Below are 19,666 nucleotides of genomic sequence, written 5' to 3'. Positions count from 1 at the left end.
CATGAGGTCGAAGGAATTGCCGTAGAGCTCAGAGACAAGATTGTGTTGAGGCACAGATCTGGGAAAGGGTACCAGAACATTCCTGCAGCATTGAAAGCCCCCAAGAACACAGTGGCCTCCATCATTCTTAAATGGAAGAAGTTTGGAACCACTAAGACTCTTCCTAGAGCTGGCCACCCGGCCAAACTGAGCAATCGGGGGAGAAGGGCCTTGGTCAGGGAGGTGACCAAGAACCCGATGGTCACTCTGACAGAGCTCCAGAGTTTCTCTGTGGAGATGGGAGAACCTTCCAGAAGGACAACAATCTCTGCAGCACTCCACCAATCAGGTCTTTATGGTAGAGCGGCCAGACTGAAGCCACTCCTCAGTAAAAGGCACATGGTTTTATAACGGCGCCGGAGGAGATGGCTGCCGTTTTACGGTCCCCTAACCAATTGTGCGATTGTGTGTGTTTTTTTGTGTTATTGTAAGTTATTTTGTACATAAGAGACGGTGGCAGAAACATTATGACCGAAAAGAGCTTCTAGATATCAGGACAGTGATTACTCACCCCCTAATGGAATAATTATTTTTGGTTATTTTTGCAATTTTTTATTATTTACATATACACTACAGTTCAAAAGTTTGGGGTCACTTAGAAATGTCCTTGATTTGGAAAGAAGAAAAGCACATTTTCTGTCCATTAAAACAACATCAAATTGATCAGAAATACAGTGTAGACATTGTTAATGTTGTAGATGACTATTGTAGTTGGAAATGGCATATTTTTAATGGAATATCTACATAGGCGACAGATGCCCAGGGAACACTCAAATGGTGATAGGCCCGTGGCAGAGCAGGGAAGGGTGTTGCGGGCGTATTCCACCCACACAAGCTGCTGGCTCCAGGTGGTGGGGTTGGCGGAGACCAGGCAGCGCAGAGTAGTCTTGAGGTCCTGGTTGGCTCGCTCCGACTGGCCATTGGACTGGGGGTGGAACCCAGAGGACAGGCTGGCCGACGATCCACTGAGGGTGCAGAACGCCTTTCAGAACCGGGATGAGAACTGAGGCCCCCGGTCGGAGACCATGTCCACCAGCAGTCCATGGATCCAGAAGACGTGCTGCACCATGAGCTGGACTGTCTCCTTGGCCGAGGGTAGTTTGGGGAGAGGAATGAAGTGGGCGGCTTTGGAAAACCGGTCGACCACAGTCAGGATGGCAGTGTTGCCCTCAGACGGGGGGAGACCTGTGACAAAATCTAGGGATATGTTGGACCAGGGACGGTGAGGGACAAGCAGTGGATGCAGAAGACCAGCAGGAGCTTGCCGAGGAGTCTTGTTCTGAGCACAGACCGTGCAGGCAGTGACAAACGCGCCGACATCCAGAACCATAGTAGGCCACCAAAAGCGTTGTCGCACAAAGGCCAGGGTCTGACGGGAGCCCGGGTGGCAGGCAAGCCTGGAGGATTGGGCCCACTCCAGGACCGCAGAGCGGACAGCATCAGGCACAAACATCCGGTTTTCTGGGCCCACCCCAGGGTTCAGCTGGGACCGCTGCGCCTCCCGGACCTGTTTCCCTATATCCCAGCTGAGTGCCGTCACCAGGCACGAGGTGGGAAGGATGGTCTCGAGCTCCGGGGGTGGTAAGCGTGGGGCTATAGTGGCGAGACAGGGCATCTTGCTTGACGTTCTTGGACCCCGGCCGGTAAGAGAGGGAAAAGTTGGACTCGGGTAAACAGCAGGGCCCATCTCGCTTGCCTGGAGTTGAGGTGCTTGGCAGTGCGGAGATACTCCAGGTTTTTGTGGTCGATCCATGCAATGAACAGATGTTCCTCCCCTTCCAGCCAGAGCCTCCATTCCTCCAACGCCATCTTCACCGCGAGAAGCTCCCGATTCCCCACATAGTAGTTCCTCTCCGTGGCATTAAGGCAGTGGGAGAAGAAGGCACAGGGATGTAGCTTATGGTCCAGGGCAGAACGTTGGGACAGGACAGCCCCCACTACGACATCCGAAGCATCGGCCTCCACCACGAACTGACGGGAAGGGTCAGGATGAGCCAAGAAAGGAGCAGTGGTGAAACAGTTTTGAGGTCCCGGAATGCCCGGTCAGCGGCAGAGACCACGTGATCGGAACCTTGGTAGAGGTGAGTGCAGACACAGGGGAAGCCAGGGTGCTGTAACCCCAGATAAAGCGGCGATAAAATTTGGCAAAGTTGGAAACGTTGCTGCTGCACTCTGGACGTAGGCGGAGGCAAATCCACCACCGCTCTCACCTTCCCACAATCTATATGGACACTCCCAGCAGAGATGATGTAACCCAGAAAGGGGATGGTGGAGCGATGGAACCCGCACTTCTCCGCCTTCACAAACATCTGATTCTCCAGAAGGCGTTGAAGAACCTGTCGGATGTGGAGCACGTGTTCTTGGGGGGGCGGGAGAAGACGAGGATGTCATCAATGTAGACGAAGATGAACCGGTTCAACATGTCGCGGAGAACATCATTTACCAGAGCTTGGAACACAGCAGAGGCGTTCGTGATGCCAAAAGGCATGACCAGATACTCGTTGTGGCCACTGGCCATGTTGAAGGCAGTCTTCCACTCGTTCCCCTCTCGTATCCGCACCAAATGGTAGGCGTTCCATAGATCCAGCTTGGAAAACACAGTGGCCCCCTGGAGCGGCTCGAAGGCCGAGGAAATGAGTGGTAGCGGGTAACGGTTCTTAACCGTAATGAGTCCCCTGTAGTCAATGCACAGGCACAGGGTATTGTCCTTCTTCTCCACAAAGAAGAACCCTGCGCTAGTGGGAGAGGAAAAGGGACGGATAAATCCAGTAGCTAGGGAGTCCCCAATGTAGTCCTCAATGTAGTCCTCCATAGCCTTGGTTTCAGATCCCGACAGCGAGTACAGATGCCCCCGGGGCGGCGTGGTGCTAGAGAAAAGGCCAATCCCTCAGTCATAGGGGCGGTGCGGCAGAAGAGAAGTGGCCCGGGACTTGCTGAACACCTCCAGGAGGTCCTGGTACTCCACGGGAATGGCGGAGAGATCCGGAACCACCTCCGAGGCCCCAGGAAGACGTCCCGGGGCAGGTTGAGCCGACTTCAGACAATGTGCGTGGCAGAACGGATTCCAGCCCATGATGGCACCCGTAGACCAGTGTATGAGTGGGTGGAGCCAGGAGAATCCCAAAACCACGGGGATCTGGGGGGACTTGATGAGCACGAACTGAATGGTCTTGCTGTGATTCCCTGACACCCGTAGGTTGATGGGAGTGGTGTTATGGGTGACCCTACTTATAGAACGCCCGTCCAACACTCTAACATCCACGGGAAGGGAGAGGGGCTGAGTGGGGATGTTCAGCTCGGAAGCCAGTGTGGCGTCAAAAAAACTCTCATCGGCCCCAGTCAATGAGGACCTGGAGAGATTTGGACTGGTTACCAGAGTCCTCGCTCCTACCAGTGAGCCTGGTCTTTTACCGGGCACGAGTGACACAAAATGACCAAAAGTCCCACAATACAGACAGCTCCTTGTGCTGATCCGGTGTTGCCATTCCGCTGGCGACAGCCCAGCCCTACCTAGTTGCACTGTTTCTCGAGCCCATGCCTCGGTCCTCCTCGGTGACTCTCGATAAAGGTGGGGAAATCTCAGGTGCTCTCGGCCATGGGACCGTCGAGGACTTCTGGGATGACTCAGAAGCGAGGTGGAATCCCTGGACGTGTGAGTGAAATCGAATTTTCTCTCCATCCGTTGTTCCCGCAATCGCCCATCGATGCGGCTGGTCAAATCGATGAGGGAGTCAAAATCTGTGGGTAACTCCCGAGCCGCAAGCTCGTCCTTTACCTCCTCCGAGACACCGTGCAGGAACATGACGAACAGTAGTTATGGGATCCACGCACTCTCTGCTGCCAACATACGGAAATCCACCGCATAGTCGGCCACAGTGCAGGCGTCCTACCGGAGCTGGATTAGCTTCCGGGCAGCTCTCCCAGAGAACAGGGCATCAAAGACCTTCCTCACCTCTCCCACGAACCCCTCCAGGCTCAAGCATATGTCCGGCTGCTGTTCCCATACGGCGGTAGCCCAGGTGAGAGCCCTTCCAGACATCAGCGTGATGAGGTAGGCTATTTTGGAGCGATCCGAGGGGAAGGAGGAGGGCGGAAGCTCGAAAATGAGGGCACACTGAGATAAAAACGGCCAACAGGTGCTCGGCTCTCCATTAAAGCGTTCCGGAGGAGGTAACCGGGGCTCCCGGGAAGGTGGAGTGGCCGGTGGAGCGGCCAATTCCTCTTGCCTACCAATGGAGGCTCCTTGGGAGGAGCTGACATTGCGCAGCTGTCCGGGTCTGCTGGGTCACTCATGGCCAGTTCGTACTATCAGGTATGAAGGTAAGACCCAGATGCATACCACGTTGAATAAACGATAGTTTAATATTCCAACAGTGGCAGGCAATAGACAGGTCAAGGCAGGCAGGGATCAGTAAAACAGAGGTGAGGCAACAGTACCGGGCGCCAGGCAGGCTCCGGGTCAGGGTAAGGCAGAAGTCGGTAATCCAAAGTGGGGCAAAGGTACAGATCGGCAGCAGCCTCAGGGGCAGGCAGAGTGGTCAGGCAGGTGGGCTCGTAGTCAGGACAGGCAAGGGTCAAAACCAGGAGGGCGAGAAAAGAGAGACTGGAACAAGCAGGAGCTGAGACACAAAACGCTGGTTGACTTGAACAAACAAGACGAACTGGCAACAGACAAACAGAGAACACAGGTATAAATACATAGGGGATGATGTGGAAAATGGGCGACACCTGGAGGGGGGAGGGGACAATCACAAAGACAGGTGAAACAGATCAGGGTGTGACAAGGGCTTAATGAATTTATTTCAATTGACTGATTTCTTTATGAACTGTAACTCAGCAAAATCGTTGAAATTGTTACATATTGCGTTTACATTTTGGTCAGTATAGATCTAAGTGAAGGCTTAAATTCAACCTGGCTAGAGGCAGGTTTAACGTCAGATGAATGGATGTTGGCTCCCAGGTTGACCTTGGCAATGGAGGAAAATGGATTACCTGGACTATTTCAATGATGATCAAAGAGCAGCGCCAAGGCCAGACAGAAGGGTGGCTATAGACAGGAGCAACCCACTGAATGATTTTGATTAAATCAAATTTCCGTGACCGCTTTTGTATGTACAAAGAAACTGTACATGACGTCATTTGTTTGCTTGAGCCAAGGCTTTCATCTGAAGACCCATTCCTCCTTCCCTACAAGTACTGATCACCTTGAGGTTTTTGGCATCTTGAACCTTCCATCGTGAAACAAGAGATTTGTGTGGTGTAAGTAAACCGTCTGTATGCAGAATAGTCCATAAAGTCTGCAGTGCTATATATGAAGTGAAAGACAATTACATCAAGTTCCCTGACGCTGCTGCCCAAGACAACTACAGAGTCATTGGCTGTATAGATATACCGTTCAAGTTTCCCTCTACAGCAGATGTTGAGGAGTACAGGAATCGTAAAAACTGGTTCTCAATAAATGTACAAAGTGTGTGCACTCCCAATTTGCAGTTTTCCAACATTGTTGCACAGATTTTCCAAAACATCTCTTTGTATGCTCAGCTTGAAGGGGGACAACATAGTGGAATCATACTTGGTGACAGTGGGTATGCAGCACCCCCTTTTTCTTCAACCCCTATCTTCATGCAATAGGGCCTAAGCAACAACGGTACAACCAAGCTCATATCCGCACCAGAGGTGTAGTGGATCGCATGTTTGGTGTATGGAAGAGACATTTCCAGTGTCTCAGAAACACATTGCGCTTTCAACCAATAAGATGCTGCATTGTCATAATTGCAACAGCAGTGCTTCACAATTACTGCAAACAGCATGGCTGCCCAGATCCTCACTTTGAAGATGAGGATGACCCAGATGTTCCCGTGGTTGAGGCAGACAATGACAGAAATGGACTAGCCTGCAGAAATGCTTTTGCTATGGAGCACTTCTCACCCAAAGATAGCTCAAGTGATTGAAGCAAACAATATCCATGGATTGGTAACAAAGATGGTTTTAATTCACAAATGTAAATATCGGGACCCCTAAGAACATTGGTACTGCTGCTTCATGTTTCGCACTTCCTCCTCTTCATTCATGCTTCTTTTAAATAATTGGCTCATGAAATTCCATTGCCAGTTTCTCATGCATGCTCAGCCTTTTTGTCTTTGTCCTCTGGCCCAGGTTATTGACACAGTCTTCACTCCTGGCTACTGCAGATGTAGCAGGCTGACCTTCATCCCGTCTTATCCCTTCCAAGCTATGGTGATCATATGCCTCTAGAAAATTATTACATTGCTGCATTATTGAGTTGAGTTCATTACAAGAATTGAGTTCATTACATAATTTTTATTATGGGAGTGCAAGAGATGACTGACAACATTCCATATTCGCTGCAGTGCGGGAATGGAACATGTTGAATGAATGTGTCCAACCAAATGAAGATTGGAACGGACCCCCATCTGAACTGTCCAAATACCATCCAGGGGTTGCTCGCTATCAATAATCCCGGTCAACTAGTCCCCCAGTTCATTTGTCTCTGGTCTTACTGGGGGTCCGCCATCAGTCTTGAAACATTCCCTACGAGCATGAACATTTGTCTTATTTAAGTAGGTTTTTATGTTTTTCCACAGGACCTTAGAAAGACAAGACACTATAAAAATGATATTAGTAATTGTGTATGACATTGTTTGTGTTACATTTCTGTCACACAAATGACGTGGAAATCAGCAGAAGAAACCATAACAAAGCGGTCTCTTCAGCCCTGGTTTGGTAAATCAAATTTTATCTGTCACATGCGCTAAAATGCTTACTTACAAACCCTTAACCTACAATGCTTTAAGAAGTGAAGATTTAAAAAAAAAAAATGTTAAGTAAAAAATTGAAAAGTAAAAAATTGAAAATAAAAGTACCAAAAAGCTGAGAGATGGGGCTGGAAAAATGTAATCATTCTCGATTTCATAGAAAGAGCTATGGACGCAAGGATTGACCATCCATTATATCAAAATTATAGTTTTAACCAATGTTTTGAGGGTATATTGTTTACAAACATTGGAGTAAAATAAGCTTATATTTGGTGTTCTAATGGGGTACGTCAGTTGAACTAAGCTAATGAGGTATTTATAAGATATATTCTTCAAGAATCAATGGGTACACATCATTAATTTCTAAGTCCAAAAATGTATGTCGCAACTTCTGATTGCCCCTTGAAGGCCACGTTTACACGTTGTAGCTAACATATTTAGTTTTAATTATTGTGTTTTATTGTATTATTGAGAAGCCACACAGTTATACATGAAAATAGTCAAATAAAGACAATACTCCTTGTCACTCATTGTTATGTCAAACATTTGGCTTGACAATCACAGCAATGGAGTAGGCAAGAACACAAACATATCTGCGACCAAGCTAATCCAAGCAGAACTGTAAACTGGTCCAATATAATGGACCAGTTTCATCTGGCTTATGGGTCCAACTGCTCGCAGATGTCTTGGCCTTGTTTTTAGGAGTACAGGATCATGCTGGAGAAGAAGCCATGCGAGGGGAAAGAAGGGGAGGGAGCAGGGGGAAGTGGTTGTCCTAGTGACAGTACATTTTAAAAGCGTGCACGGATACGCTCCAGAGGGTCTGTTTCCCACATCTTGGGGTCCCAGGCCTGGAACCAGCCGGTGAAGGTTGGCGGTTCCATTCCCTGCTTGATCGTGGTGATGGCAATGCCCCGGCGTCCAGAGGGGTCTGAATCCAAGTAGTCTGTGGCTGAAAGACAAAAAGAAAGCTCTACATTAAGTCCCATAGATTGACACTTTTTGTCAATGACTACAATGAGGTAGGGATAGAGTGTATGTATGAACAATGGCCAATAAATCCAGATTATTAATCAATCGTACCAATTTTTGTTGATCCGGTCCTCTCCACTTCGTTGGCCTCGTTGCCTATCCAGAGGAAGACCTATTAAAATAATAGAAATAGAGAGTGAATCATCAATAGAAATAGAATAACTAGACAGACATTCCCAGTCAAGTCAATGCTCCGTGATGTGTGGACCGGCGGCCATATTAATTGTACTGTGTGTGTTCCCATGCCAGGAACAATGATTTACACTAGATGACAGACAGGAAGTGCTGTTTTGAAGCAACCACGCCTCCTTCTTGGCATTCCCCAACCATTGTAAATAAAACAATTTAAGCTACAGAAATACATGTATTGATGTCTACATTTGTTTTTGCCACCTTTATTCTATTATAGACACCTTAATGTATACTTTTAAATAATATTATGTGAGCTAATAAATATATATGTTTTAAAAAGTCCTTCAAGTAAACATTTTATATACTGTATATTTTTTATCTTATGTTACTGTTCCCACTACAACAAAAACATTCTTAAATACATGTCATTTTGTCCTTTAAACATTTAATTGAAATACTGTAGAATTCCATTCATTCCTATGGATGACTGCCAATACGGCTGACCGGTAGCTTCAAAGCCTCTCATTGGCCAATACATAGTACCAGCAATCCAGGGTTTATATACATCAGGAAGTATGTCATTCTATTTCTATGGGATCAACCCTGCACACTCAAATTATTATACAGGAAACAATAAAAGCAGGATGTGAAGAGGGATTGGAGGATTGGACCACTACCTCTAAAAACTCATGGCAGGACTCAAGTTGCATCAGAGCCACTGGGATCATGCGGATAATACTGTCTAATGGTTTTATAATGGTATTCCACATCATGCCAAGACCTTACCTGATCCCAAGTGTCCAGAAGCATGACATCATCGGTTGCCAAGTCTGACTGGTTGAAATCTCCAGGCACCTCCTCAGCCTGAGAGAGAGAAAGACAAAGAGAAAGAGAAAGAAATACAGAGTTTCCTTTGATGTCTCCAACCTTCACAACCAAATAGGCCATCCCTTCACTAAGAGAAAGCATTCCTCCACTCACTATGAGTCTGCCAGTCTTGTTAGAGCAGCCAAACAGGCGTGGTGGCTTCACCATCTTCTGCAGACAGCTGGAGGTCTGGTACTCCTTCTTCCCTCCCAGAGCAGACCAGAACCCAGCTGGGGAAGAGAGCAGAATATGGTACATCAAAACACTCATCATACCAGTTTCATTCAATGCAAATGGAGAAACATCAGAAAAATACAAGAATAAATTATAGTGAGTACATCATTTTGTAATGATTGTTCAAATGTAATATTTGCTAATAAAAGCACTGCAATAAAAGTATTTAAAATAGAAAAAAATGAATGTAAAATAAATCCTATCATCACTAAGGGACGTTTTGTTATGACAGTCACCAGGTGTAAGACTACAACACCCACCAGGCTCCTTGCCCTCTGACACCACAGTGGCACGCCCTCCTCCCAGGAAAGAGGTGACATGCTGTGCCGCAGCCATCTCCTCCTCAGTGGCCCCCACTCCCCTCCACAGGAACATAGTGTCAGAGGACTTCAGCACAAACACATCATTGGTGTTCAGGAACGCAGCAGAGGGCTCCACCTGAGGAGAGGATTGGAGACGGGGAGGGCACGAAGTCTTGAATCTTGCGTCGTTTTATAAATCAACTCATACACCCTGTACCATTTTTGATGTACCATCGCTACATCAAAAATCTCTTTCCAACTATTTTCAATTTGTATGGCACAGCTGTCAACATCCTGGTCCTCAAATGAAACTGGCATACTGTCCTATTTATGCTACTTTTATTCCCCCTGTCAGTTTTGATCCTTTATATTAGGCAGACAGACCAGTTCCTTACCTCCTCCTGCTGCCACCTGCCTCCTCCATTTTTGTGGTAATGTTGTAATCAATTGGTTGTAATCTTGGATTGAGTAGACCTTCCCATACAATTCTGATAACTCCATAAAATACACAACTCTACCATTCCAATTTACAATATCATTTAATAACAAAATACCCTTTTCAAACATATTTAACATAAATACAGGTTTTTTATTAACCAGCACATTTGAGTTCAGCCATAATATTTGTTCTATTTTTTCAGGGGGATGAAATTGAAATTGTAACCAGCTCTGCAGTGCTTGCTTGAAAAAGAGAGATACTTGAAAAATGTTTAATTTTAAATTAATCGAAAATGGGACATGGCAATCTGCACAAAGGCAAAAAGGCCATTTTTAAACAATGGATGAGCTTTTCTTAGTAATCTATTTGAAAAACATTTAGGGTTCAAGAAAAAACTTGAAGCTTTTAGAGAGAGGTTTAGTGCTTTTACATTTAATAACCTCAACCCACACAATTCATATTCATTATATAGACAGGCATGCTTTCTCTTGTCTGGTTTAGCGTCCCAGATATACGTGTATGTTGTGTGACTGACTGACCTCTACAGCCCGTGTGGCCTTGGTGGAGCTCTGGCGGATGTGGAAGAGGCGTGTGGAGCCCACCTTGCTCTGGCCCCCCTTACGAGACGTTCCGCCCAGGTGGATCACCATGGGCTTCCCCTTGAACAGACTCATCAGGTGGGCCGGCTCCTGGCCCTGAGTCACACGCACCTGGAGGAGAGAGGAGAGGAGACATTTCAACACAACCATTAGACCATGGGCTTTCACAGCCAGGTTGTTACTGTAAAACAGATTTTGTTCTCAATGACTTACCTGGCTAAGGTTAAATAAATAAATCACACTTCCAAACTACAAAGACAAGAGGACACTTCTCTGAGTTTTTGAAAGACATATGAGGTGTGTTTAAATCAGATTTATCTGAATGGGGAGCAATTGTTCTTGGATTGTCTTTGTACAGTAAGTCTTACCTGGACAGGTGAGCCTCCCATGGAGTCGTCCAGCCTGACCGTCAGGAAGGCAGAAGCAGCCAGCTCATCCTGAGTACACTTCCGCCCCTGCCTGAAGACATCAATCAATCAATATATCAATCCATCAATCACTGTTATGGTATGGGATAACATAGACACAAACAGAGAGAACTTAATGTGCTCCTGCAGTTACACTGAGTATACAACAAATTAAGAACACCTGCTCTTTCCATGACATAGACTGACCAGGTGAATCCAGGTGAAAGCTATGATCCCTTATTGATGTCACTTGTTAAATCCACTTCAATCAGTGTAGATGAAGGGGAGGAGACAGGTTAAAGAAGGATTTTTATGCCTTGAGACAATTAAGACATGGATTGTGTGTATGTGCCATTCAGAGGGTGAATGGGCAAGAAAAAAAGATTTAAGTGCCTTTGAACAGGGTATGGTAGTAGGTCCTAGGGGCGCTGGTGTGTGTCAAGAACTGCAATGCTGCTGGGTTTTTCATGCTCAACAGTTTCCCTTGTGCATCAAGAATGGTCCACCACCCATAAGGACATCCAGCCAACTTGACACAACTGTGGGAAGCATTGAAGTCAACATGGGCCAGCATCCCTGTGGAACGTTTTTGACACCTTGTAGAGTCCATGCCCGACGAATTGAGGCTGTTCTGAGGCCAAAAGGGCACAACTCAATATTTGTAAGGCGTTCTCAATGTTTGGTATACTCAGTCTATAGCTCCAGTCTGATGATGGCTCTCTCTTGTGGCGACATGGTGAACAACACTCACCAGGTGTAGATGATATGCTGCTCCCTGCCTCCTAGGCGGTAGCTGTACAGGACCAGGTAGCAGTCACCTCCATAGAACTGGCCGTAGCTGGAGGGGTCCACTGGCACCTGGGCACCATCCTCCACACGCCACACCTGAGGAGGAGAAGCATCACCTTTAGTTACCAAGGTGCAACTCTCAGTGTGTGGTACATTAAAAACAATTCACATATGGGCTGGGTGGTCTAGTGGTCGGGACGGCAGCCTCCAGCACACATGCACAAGTTTGCCTACTTCCTTGTAACACATTCTCCCTCTGCCTGTTATTCTCTCTATGGCTCTATGGCACATTGGAGAAGGAGGTCTGAGGGGGATAGACCTTGGATGTTCTCCTCCAAAACAGTTCAGAAGTAGGTGAGGAGATAAGATGAAAGGATTTTTGGAAAGACAAATTGAGATTCACTCTTTTCACTCCTTTAAACAAAACAAAAAAACTATTCTCACACCACCAGGAGTAGTAGAATTATACAGTGATGTAAAAATATTTGAAAGTACTATTTAAGTCGTTTTTTGGGGTATCTGTACTTTACTATTTATATTTTTGACATATTTATATTTACTTTTACTTCACTACATTCCTAAAGAAAAGTGTTACTCCATACATTTTCCCTGACACCCAAAAGTACTCGTTACATTTTGAATGCTTAGCAGGACAGGAAAATATTATAATTCACACACTTATCAAGAGAACATCCCTGGTCATCCCTACTGCCTCTGATCTGGCGGACTCACTAAACACATGCTTTGTTTGTAAATGATGTCTGAGTGTTGGAGCGTGCTCCTGGCTATCCATAAATAAAATTTAAAAAAATGAAAATGGTGCCATCTGGTTTGCTTAATATAAGGAATTTGAAATTATTCATACTTTTACTTTTGATTCTTAAGTATATTTTAGCAATTACATTTACTTTTGTTACTTAAGTATATTTAAAACCAAATACGTTTAGACTTTTACTCAACTAGGATTTTACTGGGTGACTTTTACTTTTACTTGAGTCATTTTCTATTAAGGAATCTTTACTTTTACTCAAGTATGACAATTGGGTATTTTCCACCACTGGAATTAGATCATCATACTGAATCTCATCACTAGATTCTCTCAGCAGTACCTGAACCTTCCCGGATCCGTCATCCACCATGCCGTGTTGGGCAACCATGGTCTTGTTGGTGTGTAGGGCGGAGGAGTCGAAGGGGACCTGCTCCACCCTGGCAATACGTCCCACACTGTAGGCCTGGCCTGGGCCCGTGGTCTGGTCCTTGTCCTTCCAGTTACAGAAGAACTGCTTAAACAGGGTAGTCTCTCCTCCGCACGGCAACACCTGGATCTGTACAGGACAGAAGAAGACATCAAAGGACTTCAATCATTCAACCCACATATCTGTAAAGGGAGTTGATAGCAGTAGATCCAAAGGAATTGGTCAATACACAGAGCTGAGTGAGTGGTGATGGGATGTGGAGAGGTTGTTGTTGTAGTGTATGACTTTTGCACAATTCAGCAGCAGTAGGGTAGAAAGGTTACTGTCATGGTGCATAACTTTGGCATGCGAATGCACGGCAGCAGTCTGAAGACATGTTTGCTGTAACGTTACCTGGGTCTGCTTGGGGTAATTCTTCTCCTTGATGAACTGTTCTGCAGCATTCATGGCAGCCTTGCGCTCATCTGTGGAGGCACTAGGTCCTTTCCAGACAAAGATCTTGCAGTCCGATCCGTTGTCCAGAATGTAACACTCGCTGGGAGAGAGCATCTCTTGTTTGAAGGGGCTGGTCTGGGCCACCACTGACACCTTCATGGAGCCGGCCGCATCAGAGATCTACAACCCAATACAATACATCTTTATTCATCCACATTATACAGAGACAACTGAAATGGACCATTGTGCTTTCACAGTACACAGCGCCACCACAAAACATACACATATGACAGACTGGGAACAGCACAGGGTTGTGAGTCTTTACCATGTAGAGAGCTCCCTTCTTGTTGGATTTTTCAACAGTCTCGTCATCAGGGCTTCCTGCAGGGATGTTGGGTTTGGGCCCCAGAGCCTTAACATAAACACAAACACAGCAATTATTAATACCGTGAATAAGGAGAAATAAGTCATAGCCAAGTTTATCAGCTCTCCCTATGAAGTCCCATTGCGCTCATCTACTGTTCCACCGTTGCATAAAAACCCTTGTATAGAGTTTGTGACCACCGTGCAAGACCAGGAACAACCCCTTACCTTTTAAAAATGCATTAAATGAGACAAAATAGAAGACAGCTAAAATGATTCAAGTTCATACTGCAATGTCTTAGTGTGCTAAAAGGGCATAATAATGCCAGATGCCAGTAACCCTCGCTCCCATATTCCCTTCCTGTATTACAGGGACAGGAAGTGGTGGTGAAGGTGACTCACGTCGATGACAGCCTGTCGGTGAATCCCAAACTGCCCCCTCGCCCCTATCAACTCGCTCGAAGGGCCCTCCGTCGTCACGTGTTGCTGACGAAACTCCGAGGGTGACCTCCAGAGAGTAGGGATGGGATCAATAAACCCATCAACTTCGGAACACACTCCTTACTTGAATGATGCAATACATGTTCCACTTTTAAACAATAAAACGACCATGAAATTCAAATTAACGAATCCCCCTGTTGTTTTACAAGATATAAACCACAGTAACAGTTAAACATTTAATTTGGGAGGTATGTCATCTGTTACATGTATCAAGTCTCGAAATCAGACATTAACAAATGCAAACAACATATAATTAGGAATGCCTCTCCATTATTTTATGAAATTGCGCAGACTCCAAACATATCGCAGTGCGTGTCGGGATAGCACTTCGCTCTGAAGCCTGCAGCCTTGCTGGCTCGGTGGAAGTGACTATCTGAAGGTCTAATTAGCCCCTACACTCTCGATCATCTTCACTCCCTCATCAATGAGACACTTGTGCAAATGGCAGAGGTGCGCGTGAACGTGCAATTGGAGGGGGAGCGGTGAGGGGATGATTTGGGACTCAGTCAGAGGCTCTCCTCCCTCCTCGATCATCTGTGTGTGTGTGTGTGTGTGTGTGTGTGTGTGTGTGTGTGTGTGTGTGTGTGTGTGTGTGTGTGTGTGTGTGTGTGTGTGTGTGTGTGTGTGTGTGTGTGTGTGTGTGTGTGTGTGTGTGTGTGTGTGTGTGTGTGTGTGTGTGTGTGTGTGTGTCTGGATAAGAGAGTGTTAAATTACTAAAATGTAAAAATGCAATGTCTCACGTTGATGATAGCCTCTGGCTCTCCTCCCTCCTCAACAATTTGCAGCTTGGCCCGGCCATTCCTCTCGTTGTCACGGACATCGATGGCCACCTCGGACGCCTTCAGTCGCTCGAAGCGGTTGCACTCACTGCCACACCACTGGAAGATGTCCTGAGAATAAAAACAAAAGTTCTCTTATTAATGGCCATGACTCAGACTTAGGGTAAGGGAGGAGTCTTGCCTCTGGATATAACTACTTATGCATGCTCATGTATGCTCCACAAAATAACAACTGGGGTATTTTACTGCCCTCTCCTTCTTTGGAGCCGTCATCCCTCCCATTACACATATGCAAACATTGTGCTTCTGCCTATGTGACAATCCCCTTATGTAGCATCGGCTAAGTTCAATGCACGAGGGTCTGGTTGAGGAGACCTAACTCCTTAACTTCTAATTTCATCGTTGAGCTTAGTCACTGATACCCTATCCCAGCTCACCTTTCCCAGGTCGACGATGAAGCAGTCCCCACTGTTGAAGCTGGACCAGGACATGTCCACCTCTGTGGCTCTGATGACCCTGCGGCCCTTGATGTGCAGCAGACGCTTGACGTTCATCTCGTTGGTCACCACGTGCTGGAAGCCAGAGGCCACCCCACCTTGCTGAGGGACAGAGAATTTAAATAATGTGTCAGGTTAACAAAGCTAACAATAAAACATAGTTTATAAGAAGTTTATATGCACAGTGAGTATACCAAACATTAGGAACACCTTCCTAATATTGAGTTGCACCCTCCTGCTTTTGCCCTCAGAACAGCCTCAATTAGTCGGACATGGACTCTACAAGGTGTCGAAAGCATTCCACAGTGATGCTGGCCCATGTTGACTCCAATGCTTCCCAAAATTGTGTCAAGTTGGCTGGATGTCCTTTGGGTGGTGGACCATTCTTTATACACACGGGAAACTGTTGAGTGTGAAAAACCCAGCAGCGTTGCAGTTCTTTACACAAACCGGTGCACCTGGCACCTACTACCATACCCCATTCAAAGGTACTTAAATATTTTGTCTTGCCCATTCACCCTCTGAATGGCACACATACACAATCCATGTCTCAATTGTCTCAAAGCTTAAAAATCCTTCTTTAATTAACCTCTTAGCCTGTCTCCTCCCCTTCATCTACACTGATTGGAGTGGATTTAACAAGTGACATCAATAAGAGATCATATCTTTCACCTGGATTCACCTGGTCAGTCTATGTCAGGGGTATTGAACTCTTACCCTATGAGGTCCGGAGCCTGCTGGTTTTCTGTTCTACCTGATAATGAATTGCACCCACCTGGTGTCCCAGGTCTAAATCAGTCCCTAATTAGAGGGCAACAATGAAAAAAGCAGTGGAACTGGCTTCAAGGTCCAGAGTTGAGTTATAGGGGTCTCTGTCTTGAAAACTTGATTACTGAGAAGCAAAACATTTTAGGACTATGTCAACAATTAACTAATGAAACAAATACCAAAAGATAGTTTTTGGGTGGAATTTTCCATAAATGTTTTGTATACTCAGTGTATATTACATATGTTACAAACTCCAACTTCAAAGTTCATTGTGAGTAACTTTGTCCAGAGTAGTAAGTAAATATTTACTTCCAAGGCTTCCTTCTGAAAAAAGACCCAGATGTGCCCTCCCTCAGCCTGTCTACCATTTCAAACTCTCCATAGCAACCTTCTATGGAAAACTTTAACCACTGTTAAAGCTAAAACTTAAAGACACAGTCCTTTAAATAGTACAGTTAGCTTTTTGGCAACATGTGTCGAGAATCATTAGTATTTCAACACAGGATTGGACCCTTTTTTTCAATTTTCGCCTAAAATGACATACCCAAATCTAACTGCCCGTAGCTCAGCACCTGAAGCAAGGATATTCATATTCTTGATACCGTTTGAAAGGAAACACTTTGAAGTTTGTGGAAATGAAATTAATGTAGGAGAATATAACACATTAGATCTGGTAAAAGATCATACAAAGAAAAAAACATGTGTTTTTTTCATCATCTTTGAAATGCAAGAGAAAGGCCAGTATCTAACTTAGGACTCTAGGTACAATTTAGATTTTGGCCACTAGACGGCAGCAGTGTATGTGCAAAGTTGTAGACTGATCCAATGAACCATTGTATTTCTGTTCAAAATGTTGTATCAAGTCTGCCCAAATGTGCCTAATTGGTCAATATATACATTTTCAAGTACATAACAGTACACTCTCCTCAAACAATAGCATGGTATGTTTTCACTGTAATAGCTACTGTAAATTGGACAGTGCAGTTAGATTAACAAGAATTTAAGCTTTCTGCCGATATAAGACATGTCTATGTCCTGGGAAATGTTCTTGTTACTTACAATGTCATACTAATCATATTAGCGCACATTAGCGCAACCGTCCCGTGGGTGGGACACCGATCTGAAGAGATCCTTAACTTAATGGGAGTGTTGCTGTTGGGGTGGTCCTCACTAGAGAATAGATTACTACACCTTTGACCACCCATTGTAGGACCCTGTAATTCAATAGATCTAAACTTCAGTCTCATTAGTCACCAAGTTCAAATTTGAATCTACTTTGTTGTCAATACTTGGTTATCAATACTTAACCTAATAATGCAAAACCCGCACACATTATTTTCCTTCCCTTCACTGCATTGGGTTTCAATGTCATTGACATACACAGAGAAGTATAGTAGTGAGCTGTATAATAACAGAGTAAGCTTCTAAGTGCTGGAAAGGAAAACAGAGACTTTCAGTCATTTTTAATGATACAGTTTTCAGTAATACCTCACCTTGTACTTGATGCCAGACTTGAAGTATCCCAGGAAGTTGATAGACTCATTGTTCTGGACCTCTCTGAATTGGACCGGGCCTCCGCCCAGGAAATCATCCAGTTGGGTGCCAAAGATGGCCGCCGCACCCATTTCATCCTGAGAACTTTCATTTCCTGTGGTATCAGCCAATAGAGACAGAGATGAGGAGTAAGATTACCAATGGGAAAGGCCATAGAACATACAGAACGATGTAGGGTGAAGTTCCCCCTTAGGCGGTGTTCTTGGGTCAGTTTTGCATTTTTCCTACTACTGATTAAGGTTAGGATTGCTGAATATAGCTGTGTACCTAGGGGAAACTTCACCCTGGAGCATTCAAAACATAAAAGGGAGGAACCATTCAGTCAATTATCAAATAAATATGACAGGTGAACTGACATGTGTCTTTTGATAATGCTTATCATTATCATTTTCTGCACGTATAGGATAGCAGTTAAAGGCTCAGCTTGAGTGACTCTGGTGGTAGGATATATCAGTGGGGTAACCAGCTCTATCACTCACCCATCCACATGTGGATGTAGTATGAGGGGGCGGCGGTGGTGTAGAGCAGAACGTAGCAGTCTCCAGTGAAGAAGTTCCCATGGAGCTGTTTAGGAACCGGCTTCAGATCCATCTTCTCCACACGCCATACCTGAAGACCAGGCCCCTTTCCTGCAATCTGGAACTCCTTATGGAACACCATGGTTCTGGAAGGGAGGAGGAGGAGCAGGAGAAAGCGAAGGGGTGATTAGGAGGAGGAGGAGGTGATGGAGAGTCAAGGTCATACACAAGATGACTGTCATTATCACTGACAAACACACAAAAAAATCAGAATCACAATAAAGTCAAAGATATGATGTAAATGTATGGCTCTTTATCACCAGTTAACGAGACCTTGGATAGTGTCTGTAGTGGTACACTCAAAAATAATGCTGGGTTAAAAAAATCAATCTTGGTAAATATTGGACAGAACACTTGTTGGGTTATTTTGGAACAGCCAGTTGGGTCTCTTAGTTGGGTTTTTGATGCTGGCTTATTGAGCTATGACCCACCGGGTCAGATCAGAAGACTGGAAGAGTGGCTTCGTGGGTGCGTGGCTTTCAAATTGATATTTTTTGCCTCCCATGAGAGTAAATATCATTCTGGTTCATGTTATTTTGTATTGTCATCACTAATGAGGTTGAGCACTGACACTTTGTGGCTTTTATGAGGGTTCAAATCAAATCAAATCTTATTGGTCACATACACATGGTTAGCAGATGTTAATGCGAGTGTAGCGAAATGCTTGTTACACAAGAGTGTGAGTTGCTCAGGTGCCTATGCATATCCCAATGTTGGGAGAGTTAGCACTGTTACAATATTTAAATAATGTTAGAACATTTATATTAACATACGTAACTTGCAAAAAATATTGAAGAACATTTGAAATTTGCAGTGCACAAACATATCATGATCAACAGGAATAACATTTACTCTCACGGGTGGCCAAAACGAACTATCTGAAAGCCACGTCACTAATAAGCCATGCCTCCAGTCTTCAAAGAAAACCACCCAACTAAGTGACCCTGGGTCAAAATAACCCTATTTGTGTTCTGTCCACTATTTACCCAGCGCTGGGTTGTTTTCAACCCAGCATTTTTTGAAGTGTAGAAGTACCAAAGTCCTAGGTTTCATAATACACCACTACTTTAGTATTGTGTCATATGTGTAATAGGATCATTACTGTACGTTGTACGTCAATTAGGTTAGTTAATGTATGACTGAATCCTTAGAGGCATTTATTACACAACACAAGTCAAAGCTCCAGGTAATATTTTCTCCAGGTAAACAGAGGAAATTATTGGCTCACTGAAGAGAAGGCCATATCACATGACTATTGAATTTAAACAGTATTGTTTACTTAAGACAGGTGTGTGTTCTGTTGAATGACCCAATATTATGTCAGCAGATCCCTGTGTCTGTTGTAAAACAAAGGAGTGGTTGCAGTTCCGGATTTTCTG

General features: G+C 45.0%; 1 protein-coding gene across 1 annotated transcript; it reads right to left on the bottom strand.

Annotated features, from left to right (window-relative positions):
- Positions 1–7,303: 7,303 nt before the first annotated feature.
- On the bottom strand, positions 7,304–18,369 carry LOC120052616 (gelsolin-like). The gene is made up of 15 exons (XM_038999636.1): positions 18,189–18,369; positions 17,649–17,803; positions 15,328–15,489; positions 14,852–15,001; positions 13,573–13,659; positions 13,206–13,427; positions 12,726–12,941; positions 11,579–11,712; positions 10,789–10,879; positions 10,361–10,531; positions 9,341–9,518; positions 8,961–9,076; positions 8,766–8,843; positions 7,899–7,959; positions 7,304–7,767 (listed from the first exon to the last, which is right to left on the bottom strand). Exons 1-15 carry the CDS (start codon positions 18,367–18,369, stop codon positions 7,607–7,609), a joined length of 2,163 nt encoding a protein of 720 aa, XP_038855564.1. The 3' UTR covers positions 7,304–7,606.
- Positions 18,370–19,666: the final 1,297 nt, after the last annotated feature.

This window comes from Salvelinus namaycush, chromosome 8, assembly GCF_016432855.1.
Source record: "Salvelinus namaycush isolate Seneca chromosome 8, SaNama_1.0, whole genome shotgun sequence".
Taxonomy (NCBI): Eukaryota; Metazoa; Chordata; class Actinopteri; order Salmoniformes; family Salmonidae; genus Salvelinus; species Salvelinus namaycush.
This window is presented reverse-complemented; position numbering and strand designations above follow the sequence as displayed.

Coding starts and splice junctions, on each gene's coding strand:
- LOC120052616 (XM_038999636.1), bottom strand. CDS start 18,369: ATGGTGTTCCATAAGGAGTTCCAGATTGCAGGAAAGGGGCCTGGTCTT. Junction 13,428..13,572: donor AGAAGGGAGCTCTCTACATG/GTAAAGACTCAC, acceptor ATTGGGTTGTAG/ATCTCTGATGCGGCCGGCTC. Junction 12,942..13,205: donor ATTACCCCAAGCAGACCCAG/GTAACGTTACAG, acceptor TGTCCTGTACAG/ATCCAGGTGTTGCCGTGCGG.